We start from the raw sequence: 22055 nt of genomic DNA, 5'->3' as shown, positions 1-22055 counted from the left end.
ATGGTCTCCCTTTTCTGAGTGCTTCCGCACTCTTGGAAAGGTTCTCCTCATGTGGACACCCGGGCCCCGGCAGGACTGCAGTGCAGAGAGGCTTGGATGATGGAGTCAGGCAGGCCTGGGTTTGCTTCTCTGGCTCCATATTGATTAGCTGGGGAATTTAGGGTGACTCGTTCCCTATATGTAAAACAGGATATTAATGCCTGTCTTGCAGGGGCGTTGAGAAGTGGGATAGGTAAAGCATTTATGCCAGGGTCTGACACCTGGGAAGCACCTGATAAATAATAGCCGCCATGGCCACACCTGTGCTGGCTCCTCTGTCTTCTCTTCTCTCTGGCCCACCTCTTTGTCTCAGACTCCACACTCCCTAAATTCTTTTTTGTTGCTGTGCGTACTCCGCAGCACCTCCCTGGGGTCTCTGGAGCTGGGCCAGCACCACTGTGATCTGAGCAGGTCCTTGGGTTTAGACCCTACCCACCCAATTCCCTAGCCTTCCCTGGTCGTTCTGAGTCAAACTCCAGGATCACAAAGTTAGCCAGAGAGAGATCTGAAAATGGATTAGGTGCTGATTCTTCTCTAAGAACAACAAAAAGAATAATACTAGCTAGCATTTGCTGTTGGCCGAGTAGGTCTCACATACTTTAAATACGTGATCTCACTTAACCTTCACACAACACTTCTATATGGTGGGTACTGTTGCCAAAGATATAAAAGGTAATGTTCAGAGGTATGTAATGAACACAACCAATTACAGGCAGAGCCAAGATTGGGACTTAACTCTGATGTCAAAGGCCCTACTTTTGGCCTCTATGCTCCATTGCTTCTAGAAATAGCTGCTGGCATCAGCATCACTGTCCCCTTGAGTTAGGGAGACTTGGTCTCCCCATCACCTCCCTTGAGAGGTGATGAAGAAAGATGTGAAAGAGTTCCATGTGCTTAGGGGGCTACATCTCATCATGCCCTCCATTGACTCAGGTCGCATTCAGTGTGTGCCTTGCTGCATCCCCCAGCCTATCGCAGCCGTGACTTGTCTTTGGTCTTGGCTCATCCTTTTTCGTTCCAGCATCAGGCTAGACACATGAAAGATGCCAGACAAACACTTATGGTCTGTGGATGGGGCTATGAACCTCAGGAGTGCTCGATGGCCTCCGTTCTTTCCTGCTCCTCTGCTCCCCCCAAGAGGCCAGTTGGGGTTAGGACTGGTTGCTTGAATGCAGGATGCCTCAGACTCCAGCTGGGACTGGGGACCAGCAATGAAAGAAATGCTTAGGGGGTGGCACCCTCGGGCTGAGCAAGCCCTGATCACTTTGCAGGAAATGTCTGAAAAAGGCATCCTTTAGCCAAATGGTCAATAGGTTATCTTTCCCGGGCCCTTCACATAGATTCCCAGATGGAAAATGCAGCCCTTAGGTCTTTGCCATGCCAGAGAGGGAGTGCCAGCATTCCTGCTCACTCCTCCAGGGCTCCTTTCATCCCTTCTTCCCCCAGACCTGCAGCCCCCACCCCAGCTGACTGCTCCAATCATCTCTGCCCTCCTATGAGAATTCTTCTTGGCTCCCATGGTGGAGACCTTGATCTTTACTTGCTGAACTCCTGTTCTGGCATGTGTCCGCTTCACAGCTCTGCTGACCCTTTGACACCAACTGTCCCTCCTTCTTTCCTTCCTTCAGATAACAGATGTTAATCAGGTCCTCTTCTGTGCTCAGCACCAAGGATACAGCAGTACCCACTTTCTATCTTGCCATTCAAGAGATGGAGTTTTAGTGATGGATGTGATTATGGTCATGCTTTGGAGTGTGGGAGGAATGGGGCAGCCTGGAGGGCAGTACCTGGGATCAAAAGCCCCTGCTGGTATGGGGCGGCCACCAACCTCCCAGAGGAGGTGTGGTCCAGTAGGCAGAACCCCCACCTAGAGGGAAGGCCCCAGGTGACATTTGTCATCCGGGCAGGAGTTGGTGTTGGGGGTCCAGCCTGGAGCACAGGGCCTGCCAGGGGGCAGAGCAGGGCCATTGGGTGGGCCAGGGTAGAGACCAAGGCAAACAGCATTGGAGGGACCTTTAGTAGAACTCATGGGGAGTTACAGTTTTATGCTGTGAGTTCAAGAGAACAAGGCAAGGACCCCTGAACCTTCTGGGGTGTGGGTGTTAGGGAGGGCCTATAAGCTGGAGACTTGGCATGAAGACACGGGTCAGAAATTAGGCAGGAGCACACAGATCCAAACTGGGTCAAAGGTAAAGTGCTGTGGAGACCCTCCCGTGTTGAGTCTATACTCCCTATATCTCCCAACCTAGGACCGGACTGGCCACAGCGTTGGGGCAGGCTCAGCCCGCAGACCGCAGCTGGCAGCCGGTAGGGGAGAAGGACAGTGGGGCAGGAACTGGACAAGGCCTGGCAGCTATTCTGCCCATAAACTCTTCAGTTTAGGAAGATGATTTGAGATGATAAAGAGGCATCTGATAAAATGCACATCTGTTCTTTGGGAAGGAAAAAAGAATGCAACATAAGGATTCTATCATCTCATTCCCTGGGGCCTCATTCAGAGGCTGACTTATACCTTGGATTGAAGCCAGAGTTCACTGTGAACTTGAAGGGTTAGGAAAAGTAAATTCACCTTTAGGTTGATTTTTGTTATGACTGCATTTCTCAGAATTTGGGGAAACTGGGCTGGGAGTCCACTTGGAGCCTGAGCTGGGTGAGTGAGGGGCGGTGAGCACCCTCAGGCATTCATTCAGGGAGCTGTAATCCTGGGCCCCTCATGGACCTCGAATCCGGGAGCCTGAGTCAAAATTGGGAGATAAGCTTGAGAAGCCAGGACAGACAGGATTTAGTACGTGGCATTGTAGGCAAAGTTCTCTCCATTTCAACATACAGAATCCCATTCAAGATAGCTCAAGTGAAGAATTTACTTAAGAATATATTCTCTGGGCCACCTACACACAGAAGCTGGGGAGAGCCGGCCTCTTGGGGACTGGACTAGGAATTGGAGAGAGAGGAGCAAAGCTGGCCTCTCTTCTCAAGGATCATAAAATATCTCATTTTTGCTTTTGCCTCTTCTTGCACCTGACCCATCATGGCATGGCCACCATGCCTGAGTTCCCATCATGATCCTCAACTCAAGTGTCCCCTGCTGGGTGCCCGCAGTACCTCCCTAGGTAGGGGTACTGTGGAAATCCTAAGCGTGGAAGGAACCTCTTGGGGAGAGAGTATAACATGAGTTGACCACGGGTCTCACAACAGAACCCCGGGGAGGTAAGAGGAGGAGACATAGTTATGATGGAGGCAGGTGGCAGGTCTGTGTCTGTGGCTCCAGAGAAGAATGAGTGATGGAGCAGCCTTCGGTTTGAAGAGCTGATTGGTGAGTGAAGACCCCCCCAGGCATGGAGGTGTGGAAGCAGTCCCTTTCAGGTTAACTTGGTCTTGGGGCCAAGCCTGGGGACCTCACACCCACTTTGCCATTTCTGTTATTTCCATGGGAAAATACTTTATGAGTTCCCATCAGCCATCTTAATACATGGAATTTGGGAACACAGTCTCCTGAGAGCCAGGGACTGACTGCCTGTGTCAGATGAGGACCCAGTCGTTGCCTCCCAGTTTTGGCCGACAGAAAGATAATGCCTTACCTCTCCGGTTCTTCTTAGTCTGATTCCACTTTCACTGCCCTTTAACTGTGTATGTTTTTGTTTGTATTTATTGAATGGAATTCTCTGTTTCCTGTTTTTAACTTAAATGTTAGTTGATCTCTAAGGCAGAATGAAATGCAATAAACCATACTTAAAGCAATCTTACCTATGCTGCCTTCCAGTCAATTGTTCTAATATCAGTGGCCTAGATAGCAAAAATACTCCTCACCGTGACTTAAGAGAACCCTGTGGTGAATCCTTTTTGATAAATTAAAGGATGCTTTTATCCAGTAAGTAATCACCCCCTAAATATTTTAGTTTTCTTAAAGCTAAGCACCTTTGCTTTTGTATCTCTTGGCCTCTTCTAGATGTGTGCATTTTGGTACAGATGGAGACAGACCTGTGTCACAAATGCAGTTTACTACTCAAGTATTTTCTTCCTGGGCATGGTGATGAACTCATTTGTTCTTGGACAAAACCAGTGCCCCAGCCCTTCAGAGTTACCCACTGCACAACACACAGACCTTGGCCATGTCACTTCACTTCATGGGACATCCCTTTTCTTATCTGTAAAGGCTCTTTTCTTATCTATAAAAGCTCTAAGCTTCCTGAGGCCAAGAATGAGTCTCCTGGTTCTTTTGCCAAAGATAATCCATAAATGTGTGGAGACTAAATGTGTGGTTTCTGCTACATGCACAGCTAATTAGAGAACCACTGTATCTTTGGCTTCTCCTTCATTTGATGCCTCATGGAACTTCAGAATGTTCTACTCAAATTGCATCGAACCTGGACCTTCCAGGGGCCCTCCAACGGGCTCCCATACAGATTGGCAGAAATCTGGCAGTGGCCCCCTTTGCCCTATCTTAGAAAATGACAACAAACAGTGATAGGAGAGAGAAAGGAAAGCTGAGCCTGTCTCACAAGCATCAGTGACAAGTGGGCCACACCCTGCAAGCTGGAGATGCAGCTTGAGGGGCAGCAGGGGATGCCACCGGTGTGAGTCTGGGATGAGACTCCTCTCCCCCTTCCATTGTGCTAACCTGCAGCTGATGTGTGGGATGGCTGGAGCAAAGTCACATTTCTTCTGGGGCTGTTCACATCGAGGTCTGCGGGTCATTACATCTGTGGCTTCCAAGGAGGTCCAGAGAGAGGAGGTGACGATGGTGGTAGAGTTGCCAGTGGAATCTCACCCTGCATTCTTCTGGTCATCTTCTTTCTCTTTGGTGTCATTTAATGAGCTGTTTGCCCGCAAACTGTGAGAGAAAAGCCGTGCTGGTCTTGGCGCTGAGCCTCTAACTCGCTTCCATTGGTCCTTGCTTTCTGCTTCCCGGGTTCTCTGCCAGCCTCCTGCACCCCTAGCCCTGGGCTGCTGTTGCCTGAGGAAGGAGATCCTGTCTTTCCTGACACTGGCACCCCTAGAGGCATGGCTTTCCCGTTCTCTCTGCAGCCCAGAGGCCCTAAGCAGTCAGCCCACCAGCCAAATCTGGTCTGCAGATGTGTTTTGTTTGTTTTGTAGTGCTCACAGTTTTAAACTTACTGCCAACATTTTAAAAAATCAGATTTCTCATAAAAATCCAGAACTCTGGCTTCTCTTGAAAAGTTGGGAGATCTGGCCATGCTGGTCCAGCATTTCCACATGGCAACAATCAATGGAGTTGCATAATGATGGGTTGAACTCTGGGGGAGCACGTGCCCTGCGGTTGGCCACAGACCCCACTACCCCTATTTATCTCTCATACCCAGCCTCTTTCACTCCGATGTGTTGCTCGCCTGGCCTCCTAGCTCCAGGCATCTGAGTTTGCATGTCAGCCCAGTGGGGAAAGGACACCATCTTTGGACCCTAAATCAGGTCCCATAGCACTGGCCATGCGGCTTCTCTCTTCTCTGTCGAGGGAGGAGGGTCAGAACGTCAACTACCACCTGGTCATCTGACAGAAGATCCTTCTGGAGGCTCTCTTCTTCTCTTCCTTGAACTTTCAGTCTCTGGCACCTCCTTGTAATACAGCATGCCATGTCCTGGACTCTGCATGGCACTGGGGAAAAAAGCACAAAAAAGGCAAACAGGGTACTCAGTGTGTTGGGGGAGGGTAGTTTATGGCCCAGCAAATGCATTGGCATCAGAACAGATTCTTTTTGAGCTAGTGAATCGGTGTGACAGGACCATTCATAGATATTAACCTCTCTGAAACGAAGGGGCCATCACAGTTCACTGACATATGCCATCACCCAGAAAAACCCTAGTCACTTTAACCTCTGTTTACCTATATTATCTTTTTTAAGGTGGAGCCCTTGCTCTGCGGTTCTCCTTGAACTGAGCTGACTTCTGTCCAGAAAGGTCAAAGATAAGCTATGGAATTCCGTGACGCTCTTTCTGCCTCTCTCCTCCAGGTCTTTGGAGACGGTTTGGGTTGGTCTTCCTTTCTTTGATTTCCTGAGTTCCTTGCTACTGTTTCTGTGACCCAATTCATGGGGCTTGCCCTTGGAGATTACCATTACAGACTATCATCTGTAAATCTTGATTGGTCATTTGGTCATCTGTGCAAAGGCCATGTGGTAAAACCCTCCTAAGATTTTCTATGAGGACACGTGTGCCTCTTCTGAAGAACTTTTTACTGCATAGTGAGAATCCTAACCCTTGAGTCCAGGTGACCTTTTCTTCATTATCTGGGGGTTTCCCTTCATTCTTTTCTCCTGTCACACAAGGAGACAAAGACCAAAGACTCAAGGTTAGATCCTCCCAGCTCTGTTGCATACCAGCTGGTGACCACAGATCAAGGGCTTTACCTCATCGAGCCTCAGTTTCCTCATCTGTAAAATGGGGACAACAATAACAATACCTTGGCCCACACAGGTGCAGTGAATATTGGCTGGGATAATATATGCAAACATTAGCCAACTCAGTTCAGTCCAACTCAGATGCACATATTTGTTAAGCATCTGTTACAAACACTGCACGGTGGAAATATACAGGATATTGTCTGTGTCCTCAGGGAGTTAAGTGTCTTATTAGGGAAAACAGCCTTGGTTCACAAATACTATGGGCATGGTATGATCGGGCCCAGGAGCTTCTTGAAAGGAAGGCTTACCTCTGGTCTCTTTTTCTATCTCTGGCCCTTGGTACAATGCCTGGCACAGAGAGGTGCCCCATAAGAGTTTGTTAAATGAGGGAACAAATGAACGAATGAATGAGTAAAAGGCCACGAGGGAGATGTAAATGAAGCACAGAGAAGGAGGATGCCTTTGTGAAAGAAGTAGAGTTGGGCCTTGAAGGATTTGGGCTAGGGTTGTAGTTGGAAGGGTCGTGCATTGCAGGTGGAAGGCAGAGCCTGAATGCAGTCATAGGAGGGGGAGCTTAGCAGCAAGAACCAAGGGGTTCAGGGTGGCTGGCAGGTGGGGGAGAGAAGCTGGAAGGACACATTGGGATCACACTCTGGTGGGACTTGGGCTGAGGGCTTAGGACACTCTCCCGTAAGCTGTCCTCTTTCCTTCCCCAGGGCCCGCAAAGTCTTTGCCCCTCCCCATCTGCCTTTCCCTCAAGCTCCACCACCCCTTCTCTGGGTCCCCAAATGGCTAAATCTTTTCCTTTTCTCCCAGCCTGGGCTGTGAGCTCTTTGACTGAGCCACCCCTCCCTCTCCCCCTAATTTCTGAATAATAATCTCAACACCGTCTACTTCATATTCTTTCCTGGTCGTTTGGGGATGTTTCCTCTATCACATAGTGTGTGTTTTTGTAAGTGGTGTTAGTATTTGCACCTTGTTCATATATATATCTTCTTATGTTAGTTTCTTTATGTATTTTAATATTTGGTGAGCTGCATCCTTCCCCCTTGCCCTTGCTCTTTGTGTTTTAGAAATGTCTTGGATAACCTCACTTGTTTATTCTTCTAGGTGAATTTAAGGGTCGCTTTCCTACAAAACTCTAAGAGGATCCCAACAAAATCTTCTTAGAATTTGAGTCATGGTTGCATTAAACCCATAACTTCATTTGGAGAAACTGACACATTTATATTACTTACTCAATCCACCCAGGAACATGGAATGTCTCTTCTTCACTTACTATTATTTTTACAAATTGCAATAGAATGTGTAATTCTCCTATTGCAGTTATACACATTTCCTGTTAGAGTTACCCCAAATCTCTTATGTTGACCGTTCTGGTGGGTTGTCCGTAATGCTCTTTTCTGCTGGCATATTTCAGCATGATGACCACGAAAGGGAGTGCCTTTATCACATCTCAGAGCAGACGAAGGCTTTCCTCCACCCCCCTTCTCATATCCAGCTGCACCCTGAACAATGATTGCGCCATCACCTAAAGAGCTCACCTAGGCACTCTCTTCTCCATTGCTGTGGCCCGCCCACTTCAGGATGTCGTCACTTCTTGCTGGGAGACCAACCTCAATGTCCAGTGTGTTCTTTCCTCCCTTCCTCCCTCTGTTCCAGGCCCATCTCAGGCCTGGGGTTATGTCACTGAAGAAGTTGGAGCTTTGTGTTTTAGAGAGTGTCATGGATGCAGGCAGTTAACATGCAAACACAGAAACAAGATCATTGCTGATAATGTTCAGTGAGCCCTGAAAGGAATAAATGGGGACCGGAGGAGGTTCTTCCACAAACTTCCTTTTATGCATTCAGTTTATAAGCCCAAAGATTGGCCCTCAGCATCTCAAAGAAGGATTTAATTGGTGCCCCATAATGCTCTTCGGTTCTTGCTGCCTCACCAGCAGCCCCGAACACTGTGGATCTGAATTTCTACCCCCATGCCTCTCTAGTGCCCCACTGCTGTCACACCTGACCACTCCCTGCTTTAGAAGCACACCTCTTCAGAAGCTTCTAGAAATCTATGTATAGGAGAAGCCCTAAATAGCCCTTTATTATAGAGGCCATCAGTGGAGGCACATGGGCTTAAGATTGCATCTGGGTTTTGCCTCTTACTATCTGGGTTTTGTGAAGGAGGGTGAGTTGTTTAGAGTCAGTAGTAATAGTCGTAATAGTAGTAATAGCTAACTCAGTGAGTGCCGATTTGGGGCCAGGCATTGTTCTATGCCTTGCATGTATTATCCCTCTTAATCTTTATAACAACCCTATGAGGTGAATCCTCCTTCTGTGGATGAGGCCACTGAAGGAGAAGGAGGTTAAATGACTTGTTTGAGGTCCCACAGCTAGTCAGTAGCGAAGCTAAGACTTTGCCGGTAAGCACTCTGACTCTGGACCTTGCACCGTAGGGTCCGTCTAGCAAACCGCCTGATTTGCCTGAACCTCAGATACACCGAGATCAGGTTGGTAGTAGGTAGGCTGTTACATTTGTGCTCCCTTGACAAACCTCACCTGGCACAGTCATTCGCTGGTACCATCCTCTCCTTCAGTGACTCTGGGCTCAGCCCAAAGCGACTTGCTTTGGCCAATGGGAAACTAGAAAGCATGATGTAAGCGGAGGCTTTTACAAAGCACTGGCACATTGGGACTCATCATTTTGGAAGGCTGCCTCTTGGAAGCATTCTGCGGTTAGGAAGCCCAAGAGGGCTGTGTGTAGAAGCCGCATGGAAGAGAGCCAAGGCCCCAGACTTATGGCTCCACATGAGCCATTGTAGCCATCCCTCAGCCATTGAGCTATCCCAACTAAGACCCCAGACACTGTGGAGCAGACAAGCCAGTGCCATTTGTTCTTTGCTGCCATTCTTGGCCCACAGAATCAGAAGCAAGCATAAAATGGTTATTTTAAGCCATTCAGTTGAGAGGGATAGTTTGTTATGCAGCAATAAGTGATGGAAACAGCCTTCGAAGAAGCCAAGGCCAGGCTGGGTATGAAAGGTGTGGGCCAAGTGACAAGAGTGCCTGGAGTCCAGGCTCAGGAGAGTGCTGGAAGTTTGAAGCCAGGTGAGCAACAGGTACTTCTGCTTTGAGAACACACCTAAGGAAGCGATCTTTTGAGAACACAGGTACTTCTTTTTGAGAAGAGATCTGATATGGCCATAACAATAATCAGGGACCAGGAAAAATGCAGGTGCAGGCATTCAAGATAGGGGGAGGGTCCAATGCCAAGCAAAATGGATGTTTGACTGGAGGCTCTGGGAAGGCAGCACTCAAATCTGCATGATTAAGAAGCCTCCCATGAGCTTCTGCCTGGGGCAGGTGCAAATTCTGAGGCCTCACCAGCCAGTGCTTGGACACAGGTGGGAGCCAGGTAACTGGCTGGAGAAGGGAGGGCCAGACCTCAGAATTGCCCACCCAACACTGTCTCAGGGAAGGTTCTGACAAGCCCTCTCACCTTCTCAGCCATGAGGTTTCCTGGCCTCCATCTTGGCAAGGTGTGGACTCATTACTTTTTCTTTCCATGGTCAGAACAGAGAAAAATGATGGGACCACAACTTTTCCATCTGCGTAAACACGGCTATGTTTCTTGCATTCCCAGTGGAGAAAGGTTTTCCGGGCAGCCGCCTGTGTGTGTGCGTTATGTGTGTATATGTGTGTGTGCATGTGCACTACAAAGTGCAGAGCACGTGTTCATAGGTGAGTATGTGCTGTAATCTTTTTTTTTTTTGAAATCCCTTTATTTCCTGATTGTAAAAGTAATCTGTTGAGCACAATTTGGAAATTACACAAAGTATGTAAGAAAATAAAATTCACCCCCAAATTGCCAACCAGAGATAATCACAATGGGTATTGTGGGTATGTCCACCCAGCACTTCCCTCCCATTTTTTTTGGATCTGCTTTTTCAGAAAAGATGGGATCATACCCAGTTCTATTGGAATCACCCTGGGTATTATTTCCTTATCTGTGTTTTGACTTACGATATGACCATTTTTCCCAGCTAGTAAACTTCCTTCTAAAACAGTTTATGAGGTTACATAGTGTTCCCTTTATATAATATTTCACTTTAGCCCCCGCCTCCCATTGAGGGGTGTAGTTATTACAGTTTTTATTATAAAAATGTTGAGATGAATAGTCTTTGTCTTTACGGCCAATCAGTTCCTTAGTGCCAATATCTAGAAGTCATATTATTGGGTCAAAGTCATCTTACTGCCTATTTTGGTACACCTTGCTAAATTACCTCATAAAATGTTGCCAATTTATATTCCTCCTCCACAAGCAGTGTATAAGAATTCCCTTTTTATTATACACTTGCTGATATTAAATCATTTCATTAACACATGTTGGCAATGATCTTTTAACTCATTTTCCCTTTCCCTTCTGTAGCATTTGAAATTTGGCATAGATATAAAATTTACTTGGCACTGAATTGCTTAGGATTACACATTGATTACCATAGTGGTTGACTAGTTCATTCCTAATTCAGCCTGTCGAGGGGGCTTGGCCTCTTTTTTTTTTTTTTTCTAATGAATAATTAAAACCTCAGCTCAGCAGGTGTTTCTTGCACTGACGGAGAGGAGGTGTGCAGATACTTCACCCGTCTGCCTTGCCGGAGATGCTCGCTGATACCGCACTTGTACAGGTGTGGGGTAGAGGGCACGGGTTAGGAGCGTGGATTCTGGAGTCAGACAGCCAGACTTGGAATGCAAATTCAGTCACTTACCAGCTGGGTGACCTCAAACAACTTACTCATGACCCTTCATTTTCTCTTCTGTAAAAGAGGAATAATATTACTTATTCATGGGATTGCTGTGCGTATTACATATGACCAAAGGGCATGGCAAAGTAAGACTGCTTAAGACATAGCTGTGAGGATAACACTCCAAAGCCCTGTACAAGCTGGCTGTGCGTTCCTCAGGCACCAGTGCCCGCCATGCTGCCCTCAGCCCTGGCTCCGGCCACGCTGCACTCACTTTCCTTCCCCAGGACATTGTCACTTGCTGGGTTTTTGTTTGTTTACTTGTTTTTGCTTTTTTGGTTTTGTTTTGCCTGTTTTGCTAGAATACTGTCCCTAGATGGATGTCCCCTTTTCATCTTTAGGGTCTCAGGCCAAAAGCCATCTGCTCAGAGAGGCCTCCCCTGGGCTCCCATCCCCCCACTGTTCTTTCTTAAAACTGTTGTAATTTCTTCAAAGTGCTTAATCCTGCCGTGCAACAATCTCATTGTTTATTGTTGATTTTTTATCCTCTGCACCAGAGCCATGAAGGCACCATAAAGGTAGGTCCTGTGTGTCCTGTGTTCAGGAACCCAACACAGTGCTACCCCAAGCAGACACTCAACCAATGTTTACTGAGTTATTGAGTTATTGAGTTACTAGTAATGAAGTGGTTTGTAGGATCTTGTGCTGGAGATTTTTTTTTTATTAGAATAAAGCAATGCAGATGCATGATAGGTTTACCTCTGGCGGGCCAGAGCTGTAAATACAGGTGTCTTCAAAGTGAGTAAATGGACAGCAGAGGTAGTCCCGGGCCCGGTTACTTTAGCGTGTGATGTATACGAAAGGATTCGACACCAGACCATCTGGAGAGAATCTCAGTCTCTCTTCTCAATGGCTGTGTCATCAGTGATATCTTACCTGCTCTAAGCCTCAGTTGCCCTGCGTGTAAAATGAGAACGATATCCACCTCAGAGGGTTAGCTTGAGGATGAAACAGGTTAACGTAGGTGTGTACCTGCAAATAGTCAACGCTTTAAAAATGGTAGTTATTCTGGTGTTTAAGAAAACCAAGGACTAAAAAATGTTAGGCTCTACAAACGAGGGATAGAAGGAATAATTAATATAAAGCTTTGTTTATAATTAGCATATTAATGAATATTAGTTCATAGTCACTATGCATGAGCATATATTCAATAGAGCAATAATTGATCTATGGAACAAGACTGTCCTCTTGGGCTTTGGACAAGCCCATCTCTTTCTGCCTAGATGTCTTTGGATGTATATAGTTAATATTTCATTAATTATGGTGGAGGAGTGTTGTGTATACATCAATGTCTCATATGATGCATATAATTAAGCTACTTTTTGTTGGGAACGGAAGAAAATTGGGCTTTTCCAAAGAAAAGCAGCTTGCTCCCAAAGTTGCTAACAGATTGCTTCTTAATTGAACTTGGGAGGTGAATTATATGGTGAATTAGAAAAAAGAACAACTCTGAATTTAGTGAATTGTTCCATAAAGGAAACTGTGGGATTGAATTGCAAATGCTGGATAGAAACATTTCAGCCTGGCCCCATGCATCATGGGCCGTTGACCTCTGCTGTGTTTCAGTGAGAGCGTGAACAGGCCTGTAGCTCTCTTTTCAAGGCCTGGAGGGCATTCTTTCCCAGAGACCAGCTGTAAGCCTGGGTTTCTTATGCAAAGGAGACGTTTGAATAAGCCCCTGTGACTAATGAAATCTACAAGGTCTTTGCATATCCTCTCACTAAAGAGGTAATTAACCAAAGATCAAATATGAGCATTTATACATATTTTTTTCCAAATATTTTTTGTCTTGCGATTACACCCAAGGAAGAATATATCCCCACACCCTAAATGCCCCCTCCCCCACTGTCCCCAATCTTTGTGTCAGGCTGTATTTCTCTTCCCTGTTCTGTGGTACCCATGCCTGCAGTTCCAACCACAGTCACACCTGTCTTACTCATTTGCTAGCTTTTACTGAAAGAGAGCAACATTTCTCATTGATTTAGATGTGAGAAGCGACTTTTTTAAATGTTTGATGTCTGTTTCCAGCCCCACGTCTTTCATTACCGGTAAGCTTGGGGAGTAAGAATTTAGTTGTAAGAAAATATAATGAAATGAGACTGCCTCTCACAGGTTCTCTGAGTAGTCACTCTCAACCTTGGCTGTACCTTAGCATCATCTGAAGAGCTTTTGAAAATCCCAAGGCCCAGCCCAGGCCCAGACTGGTTAAATAACAAAGCCCCTGGTGGGTGGGACCCAGGCATCAGTATTTTTCTTCCTAAAACTTTTTTTGTTAACATTTATTCATTTTTGAGAGTGAGAGAGACAGAGCATGAGTGGAGGAGGGGCAGAGAGAGTGGGAGATACAGAATCAGAGGCAGGCTCCAGGCTCTGAGCTCTCAGCACAGAGCCCGACATGGGGCTCGAACCTACGGACCACAAGATCATGACCTGAGCTGAAGTCAGATGCTCAACTGACTGAACCACCCAGGCGCCCCATCAGTATGTTTCTAAAAAGTTTCCCAGGTGATCCCATATTGCACTGAAGGTTGAAAACCATTGTTCTGAGAATATCTGCTTTCCTCTCCCCATAAAAGCTGATGAAGACAAGTTTTCCCATCAGTTAGGCTGCGTTAGAAATGATTGAGTCCTCTCTCTCTTCTTTTTTAAATGTTTATTTATTTTTGAGAGAAAGAAACAGAGTGTGAGCAGGAGAGGGTCACAGAGAGAGAGAGGGAGACAGAATCTGAAGCGGGCTCCAGGCTCTGAGCGATCAGCACAGAGCCCGATGCGGGGCTCGAACTCATGAACAGTGAGATCAGACCTGAGCCGAAGTCGGATGCTTAACTGACTGAGCCACCCAGGTGCCCCGACTGAGTTCTCTTTTTAAGCACTGCCTACCTGACTTATCTATCCATCCATCTCATATTTTATTGAGTGTCTGTTATGTGCCAGGCAAAGTGCTGGGTGTTCATTGTTGGACAAGACAAGATCCCTTTCTTTGAGATGCCAGAAACTAGAAACCAAACTGAGGGATCAGCTGAATGGACAGGAGGTGCTGATACCTTGTGGTAAGGGATGTGAATCAGCCCAGGCTGTGACTGCACAGAGCAGAGTGCTTGAAACTTGGGAGAAGCAGTGGGTCAGTGTCCCGGAAGAAGCAGTGTCCCTGCTGACATTTGAAGCACCAGTTGGATTTGGCCGGGTGAAGACGTGGGTGTGGCTGAAGACAATAGAAATCAAGGTGCTGTAGGTAGCTTGGGGTGGCTGGGTAGGAGTGGGGAAAGTAGCAGCCTCAAGGTCCCAGGTGGAGGAGGCAGGCAGGGCCTTGTCACAGGGGCCAGGCAATCCTTTCAGGAGTTAGAACTCATCCCAAAGGCAGTGGAGAGCCTCAGGAAGGGTTTCATCAGGGGGAGTGGCCAAACCACATTATCTCCAGGTGGATCCCAGGCTTAGCTGTACTGGAAGCATGAGATTTGCTGCCCTTTTGAGAAAAAAAAGACACTCTCTAGTCTCTTGCTGGTAAGGATGACAGAGGAGGGATTTGTGTTCTTAACTGCCCAGGGCTCCAAGCTCTCATAGGTCTCCTGGAAAATGCTGTGGGTCCCTTGGGACCCTTCCCCAGGATCTCCCAGGCATCCCACTTGTTCTTTCTGGTCCTGAGGCTGAGGGGAAGAAGCACAGGTTTGGGGGTCAGATTGGCCCCACCTCCAGCTATCACCATTGCTAACCATCTCCGTACCCTCAAGACAAGCAAGTCACTTCACCTCTTGGAGCCTTGTTTCCTCGTCTGTAAAGTGGGGATGTTTATGGTCCTTTTGTTATTGTGTCTTTTTGAGGCTAGAATTACAAAACACAATACAAGAAACTCATTTAGCACTGTTCTTAGCGCACGGTCAGCTCCATAACTGCCACTTAGGAAACACTGATTCTTTCCCCCTCTATCTACTGGCGGGGGGAGGCGGCATCCGCTCTGCCCTCAACTCCAGAGCTTTTGCTCCTATTATAGCTCCAAGCACCTGGAGGCCAATGGATCAGAAGTCCTTGACCCCCACCCTCCTCTGCCTGATGCAGAGCTGAATATCAGTCTCTCCTGGCTTTTGTTCCCTCAAACACAGCCTACAGCTAACCTTGAACCCAGACTGTGCTTACAGGTTATTTATTTATTTATTTATTTATTTATGGCCTCCCTCCACCCCTTTCGCAAGAGCCAAGCATGTCTAAACTTTCCATCCCTTCATGCTGGGGTAGTGCTATGTGGAATCTCCTTTCAAATGCCAGCCCCTGAGTCCCCCTCCTGACCACTACTAATAACCCCGGTCATATTCAAAGTCGGTGCAGTTACAAAGCCGTTTCTGTCCCCTGGCTGTCGTCTAGATCCCTCAGAATGAAAGCCAGATCCTCAAAATGCCCCCACATGAGCTAACCCTCCAGACCCTCCCCTGCCCGCTGGCCTCATTGCCTGCGACTCTGCCCCTCACAAATCATCCCTCCTCCCTACCGCCAAGCACACTCCCACCCCAGGGCCTTTGCCCCTGTTGCTTTTTCAATTTGGAATGTTCTTCCCCAGATTGTCTGTGGACTCTCTCCTTCACTTTCCTCAGGCTTCTGCTTTTCTACCTCATATGAAACAACCCCTTATCCCTAGTGCCCACTGTTCCCCTCACCCTCATTTACTTTCTTCACAGTGCTTATCGGCAACTGACTTAAATACTTAGTTGCCTATTTGTTTTTTGTTTTGTCCCCTACCCTCCATCAGAATATAATTTCCATGAGGTCAGGGTAGAGTTTGTTCCGTGTTGTATCCTGAGCAGCAGAAACAGCATCTGGCGTGTAGCAGGTGTCGGATAAATATTTGTTGAATGAGTTAGTGCCTAAACCAACCCATTACCTCATTTGGTCTTCAAAACAAACAGCCCATTTGACAGATGAAGAATACAAACGCCCAAGGTCTTATCCGCAGTTACGCAGTCAAGACTAAGCTAGTCCTAGATCTTTGGCTTCAGCCTCTTCTTCACTCCACACATGCCACATTCCTGTGCTGGCCAGCGATTTTCATACCATCAGGATTTCCCCTGACCTTTAGCTCGAGAGGAAATGATATCGCAACTGGAAGAATACCCAGAGGGCTGGGAGCTGGCAGCGAATGCACCGGCAGCTGCAGGGAGTGTGTGAGTGGATTCCGAGTTGGCCAGAAAGGCAGCAGAATGAACAGGACGAAGGCACACAAAAATGTCAGCGCACGTCTGGTCCACTGCCGGTGTCATAGTCAGGAGAGGGAAAGAGGCGGTCTGCACGGTGGACCACAGGGTCGTCTCCCTTGCTTGTTCAGGGCCAGGTCATTGGATTGCGTGTTTGGGACCCTACCTCGAGCATTGTTGGAAGCCTGTGAGCTGTGGGGCACAGCAAAGATCATCAGGTTTCCTACCAGGAGACTGTGTCCTGAGCCCCCAGCTTCCCTGATGGGCTGGCAACCCTGGGCTAAGCATTTTGTGTCTCAGTTTTCTCCTCTGGAAAATGGGGTTCCTTTCTGCCACAGAAGGTTCTAATCAGGGTCAAAGGAGATATGGGGAAACTGCTTTGCAAGCTGCAAATTTCTAAACAAATGCAGGAAACAATTTTGCCCAAGTAGATTGTCCTGTAGTCGCTTTGATGTGGTTTCATATATATAATAGTCTCTCCTGGACATAGGCTTTGCCCTCATATCTGCTCCCTGGTGTCACAGCCCACTCAGTTTCGCAACTCCTAAATGTAGGAGTCACTAGGGGCCCCTCTCAGTCCCTCGTATCTAGTTCATCAGCCTCCCTGTTTCCCTGTCTGCAACTATATCCCTGTGGATCCAGCCTCCCTCTCTGTTGTGTTCCCCCTTGCCCACCACTGTCAGCCCCTCCACGTGGCAAGCTCATTCCCCATCCAGATTCTTTCCTGATCCTGGCCCAGACTTCTATGTCAGTTTCTTTGACTCCAGTGGTCAGAGAAGGCCCTTTCTGAGCAACTGCCCCAACCATGCCCTACCACATACCGCCTTTGACCTTCAGGTTTTCTGAACCTACAACGATTGTGGCCTTTTGTTTTCTTACTTTGTGTTTATCGTCCAGCCACCCATGTCACCTGTCTGTCTTGTCCACTGCTGGATCACCTGGTGCCTGGCGATCGCCTGGTGCACACAATTTCGGCTCACTGTGGGTCTAATAATATTTGCTGATTGACCACGTTTCTGGTGAGGACAGGTGTGAACGAGGTTTATACCCAATGGCCACTAGCATTGGCCACAAACAAATACAAGCATCACTGTTCTTGACCAAGGCCGTGTCTGCGGAGTCTAATACATGAAGTTAGCAAAAGGGATTTCTTTTTTTTATGTTTATTTTTTTTATGTTGAGAGAGAGAGAGTGCGCGCATGTGAGTGCAGGGTGAGGGGGGCAGACAGAGAGAGGGAGAGAAAGAATCCTAAACAGGCTCCGAGTCATCAGGGTAGAGCCCACCTCAGGGCTCAATCTCAGGAACCACGAGATCATGACCTGAGCCGAAATCAAGAGTCGGGTGCTTAGCCAACTGAGCCACCCAGGCGCCCTGGAAGTCAACAGAGCAGTTTCTTTTTATTTTATTTTATTATTTATTTATTTATTTTTAAGAGAGAGAGAGAGAGAGAGAGGAAGAGAACGTGTGCACGCGCGCACGCACACACACACACTCATGCATGTGTAAGCGGAGGAGGGGCAAAGAGAGAAGGGGACATAGGATCTGAAGTGGGTTCTGTGCTGACAGCAGAGAGCCCGATACGGGGTCAAACTCACAAACTGTGAGATCGTGACCTGAGCCGAAGTCTAATACTTAACCAACTGAGCCACCCAGGCGCCCAACAGAGCAATTTTCAAATGAGGCTCACTCCAAAGAGAAAACCAAAATACTTACTTAAGCCAAGGTCGTAACTGACCACATCACATATTTAAAAGCAGCACTGATGATTTCTCCCTGCATTCCACACCAGGGGACCCCAGAAGGCTGTGTCCTGTTTACACATTTGGGCTTCCTGATGGAGGTGAGGGTGAGAAAACTGACTTCGAGGTTGACTCTGGGATTTGCCTGTTAACTTTGTGTATCTGGCTCCAAGTACCCTTGAACTGGTCAAGGAGAGTAATCCGTTTATAATTTGTGCATCATGTGCGTGGTTATGGAAAAGCAGGTTCTTTTTTGCCCCTAACATCTAGAATAGTACCCAGCCTGTGATAGGCCCAATCAACCCTTGTTATCAAATCATTCTTGATCTGCCAGGGATTCTGGTCATCCCTCAGGTGACCAGGTTTGCTCCCTCATTTCTTGGTGCTCCTACAAAGAAGGCTAATGTGTCCTCATGCTTCTTTTCTTCCTCATTCCTTTAGGTGGGCTCGAGGAGCAGCCTTTCGAGAGCTGGCAGAATGCTACAGCCATGAATACCAGCAGCGAGGAAGCCAGAAAGGGTAATATGAGGCCCCACCAGGCCTCTGCATCCTTGTTTTTTTCAGCTGGGGTAAATTTCGTAGAATATAAAATTTCCATTTTAATGTGTACAACTTAGTGGTATAAAGTACCTTCACGATGTTGTGCAACCATCCCTCTGTCTTGTTCCAGAACATTTTTATCATCCCAAAGGAGACCCCACACCTACTAAGCAGTCACTCCTCTTTTGTCCCTTACCCCCTGCCCTTGGCTTTGGAAACGTCTTATTCCACTTTTTACTTCCTATCACAGTAGACTAGAAGCACCGAGGTCTGTGGCCCTGAGGGAGTGTGTCCTCTTACTGAGGATGGACTGGCTGCCGGAGAAAGCCGTAGAAGGGTGGTGTTTGGTTGCTCAGGGACTGTATGGTCTTCAGTTAAACTCTGCCTTCTGGGTTTGACCTTTCTCATTGGTGCCTGGCTTGTAAGTTGCTGCCCCCAAGGGCTGACAGGAGAGATCGTGAGGCTTTGGGAACTGGGTATCTGAGGGAACAAGTGGGCATGGGAGGCAAGGTGGGAAGATAAAGCTGGGGCAGGGGCTCGGGAGGAGGGTGTAGACTAGAGACCTTGTGTGTGCACTGCTGGGGGAGGGGGCAGGTGGGGTTGTCTGTGGCCAGGGCCACCTGCCAGGTTCCTGCCTCGATAGTGCTGCTTCTGTCTATCTGCACACTAATGCTCACAGGAGTGTGCTTTCCTGGTTCTAGAGATTCTAGCCTGGAGATTATGGGTGGGGGTGTCTCACTAGAAGCGTCTCAGTTTGGGGGAGTTTTTCCCGTTCGGAAGCTGTGCTGGAGGAGAGAGGCTGCTGGGCTTTGGGCTGGCCTGCAGCCTACAGGAGTGAGGGCTCACTGCTGGCAATGGCGTTTCTTCTGCCTAAAATGAACACGGAGCAAAAGGAATAATTTTTTATTGAAGCATAGTTGACACACAGTATCAAAAGGAATGATTTTTAGAATCTTCTGATCCGTAGTCGAATGCGTTATCCATTGCACCACTGGCCAGTCAAAAGGAATAATTTATTTTATTTTATTTATTTATTTTAAGAGGGACAGAGAGAGCACGAGCACGGGAAGGGCAGAGAGAGGGAGATCCCAAGCAGGCTCCACTGGCTGTCAGCACAGAGCCCAATGTGGGGATCGATCCCACAAAACTGTGAAATGATGACCTGAGCCGAAATTAAGAGTTGGAGTCTTAACCAACTGAACCACCCAGGCACCCCTATCATATCCTTATTTAAAGTTAAAAAAAGTTTTTTAACATTTATTTATTTTTGAGGGAGAGATTGAGAGAGAGACAAAGCGTGAGTGGGAGAGGGGCAGAGAGAGACAGAGACACAGAATTGGAAGCAGGCTCCAGGCTCTGACTTGTCAGCACAGAGCCCGACGTGGGGCTCGAACTCACAAGCTGCAAGATCATGACCTGAGCCAAAGTTGGAGGCTTAACTGACTGAGCCACCAGGCACACTTATCATATCTTTTTTTAAAGTTAAAAAAAATTTTTTTGAATGTTTATTTATTTTTGTAGGAGAGAGAGACAGAGCGTGAGCAGGGGAGGAGCACAGAGAAAGGGAGATGCAGAATCCAAAACAATCTCCAGGCTCTGAGCTCTCAGCACAGAGCCAGACTCGGGGTTGAACTCACAAATTGTGAGATCATGACCCGAGCTGAAGTCGGATGCTTAACTGATTGAGCCACCCAGGCGACCCTATCATATCCTTTTTTAAATGTTTTTAAAAATTCTTTTTCCCTGGGGCACCTGAGTGGCTCAGTGGGTTAAGCATCTGACTTTGGCTCAGGTCATGATCTCGAGGTTCGTGAGTTCAAGCCCCACGTCCGGCTCTGTGCTGACAGCTCAGAGCCTGGAACCTGCTTCGGATTCTGTGTCTCCCTCTCTCTCTGCCCCTCCCCTGCTTACACTCTGTGTGTATCTCTCTCTCTCTCTCTCTCAAAAATAAATAAACATTAAAAAGAAATTTTAAAAACATTCTTTTCCCTTTGGGGGACCTGGGTGGCTCATTCAGTTCAGCGTCCGACTTCAGCTTAGGTTATGAACTCACAGTTTGTGTGTCTAAGCCCTGCGTAGAGCTCTGTGCTGACAGCTCAGGGCCTGGAGCCTGCTTTGGATTCTGTCTCCCTCTCTCTTTGCCCCTCCCATGCTCATGCTCATGCTCTGTCTCTCAAAACTAAATAAACATTAAAAACTGTAAAGAAAAAAAATTCTTTTCCTTTTAATTTGGCTACCTCCTTCACTTCTTTTTTTTCACATACCGCCCCCTACCCTTTTCTCTGTCATGCAAGCTTGATGACGTTGTATGCATCCTTCCATACTTTTTTCCCCACACACATGTATTCATATATACACTTAGGTAGAGATATAAACATATATTCAAATACAAGCTTCATCGCTTTAAAAAGTGGGATCATATTTGATACATGCTTTTTATGAATCATGCTTTTCTCAGCAACACCTCATGAGAAACTCCTCTAATGCATTTGTGATAACTTTATTCTTTTGAATATTTTGCAAAATATTCCTGATATGGATGGACTGTAATTGATCCAGTCATTCCCTTGTCAATTAACATTCACTTCATTCGAAGTTTTTGCCTTAGTGAGCAATGCTGCATTGCACTGACATTCCTAACACACATCCTCACACTCTTGTTTTTAACAGGTGTTGCTAGAACGCATTTCAAAAGGTAAAACCATTCACGTTTCCATAGCAACTTGGGAGTGTGCCTTTTTCACTGTATCCTCTCTAGCACCAGGTACTAGCAGTGTGTTTAATAATGTAAACAGTGGTTTATTATTACTTAATTTTTATTTCCTTGACTGCTGGTGACTTTCAACATTTCTTCCTGACTTTGCCAGTGATTTGGGGGCGCACTTCTGTGATTTGCCTCTTCCTGCCTGTCTTCTGCTCACTTTGCTGTTGGGTTGCTGATCCCCCTCTTTTCAGTCTGGCCTCCTTTAGAGAAAGGCAGATTTATTAGCTGCCCCCCCCCCCCGACCACGTGACAAATGTGCATTTGTTTCTGTATCCCTCAGGATATTTACTTCTGGGACCATGTGCGGGGCTCCCTTTAAAAATCTGTGGTTTCCTGCTTTGCTTTTTCTAAGTATTTTGACTTGTGCTTTCTCAGACTCTCCAGACATCTGGTAATCTTAGTGGCACTTCATTTTGGCCACAGAAACCCAGCACTTAGCGCTAACAATTGAGCGCAGGGTGTGAGGATGCAACTCGAGGGGTTCGCTATCCCTGCAGTAACATAGACGCCACACCTAATTTTTCCTTCCGTAGTGATTTATCGTTGCATAAAACCACGCCCAAACTTTGTGACTTCAAACAGTGGTTTGCTATCTTTCGCGATTCTGTGGGTTGACTGGGCTCAGTGGGATGTTTCCTTAGCTGACATC

General features: G+C 47.1%; 1 protein-coding gene across 1 annotated transcript in view; it reads left to right on the top strand.

Annotated features, from left to right (window-relative positions):
* Positions 1-22055, top strand: part of TLL2 (tolloid like 2) — a 126969-nt gene that overhangs the window by 37479 nt on the left and 67435 nt on the right. The window contains exon 3 of the mRNA XM_027062732.2: positions 18544-18621. Coding sequence (XP_026918533.1) covers positions 18544-18621 — 78 coding nt within the window. The remainder of the gene's footprint in view (positions 1-18543; positions 18622-22055) is intronic.

This window comes from Acinonyx jubatus, chromosome D2 (assembly GCF_027475565.1).
Source record: "Acinonyx jubatus isolate Ajub_Pintada_27869175 chromosome D2, VMU_Ajub_asm_v1.0, whole genome shotgun sequence".
Lineage (NCBI taxonomy): Eukaryota > Metazoa > Chordata > Mammalia > Carnivora > Felidae > Acinonyx > Acinonyx jubatus.
The sequence above is the reverse complement of the archived record's forward strand: the minus strand, read 5'-3'. Positions and strand labels throughout refer to the sequence as shown.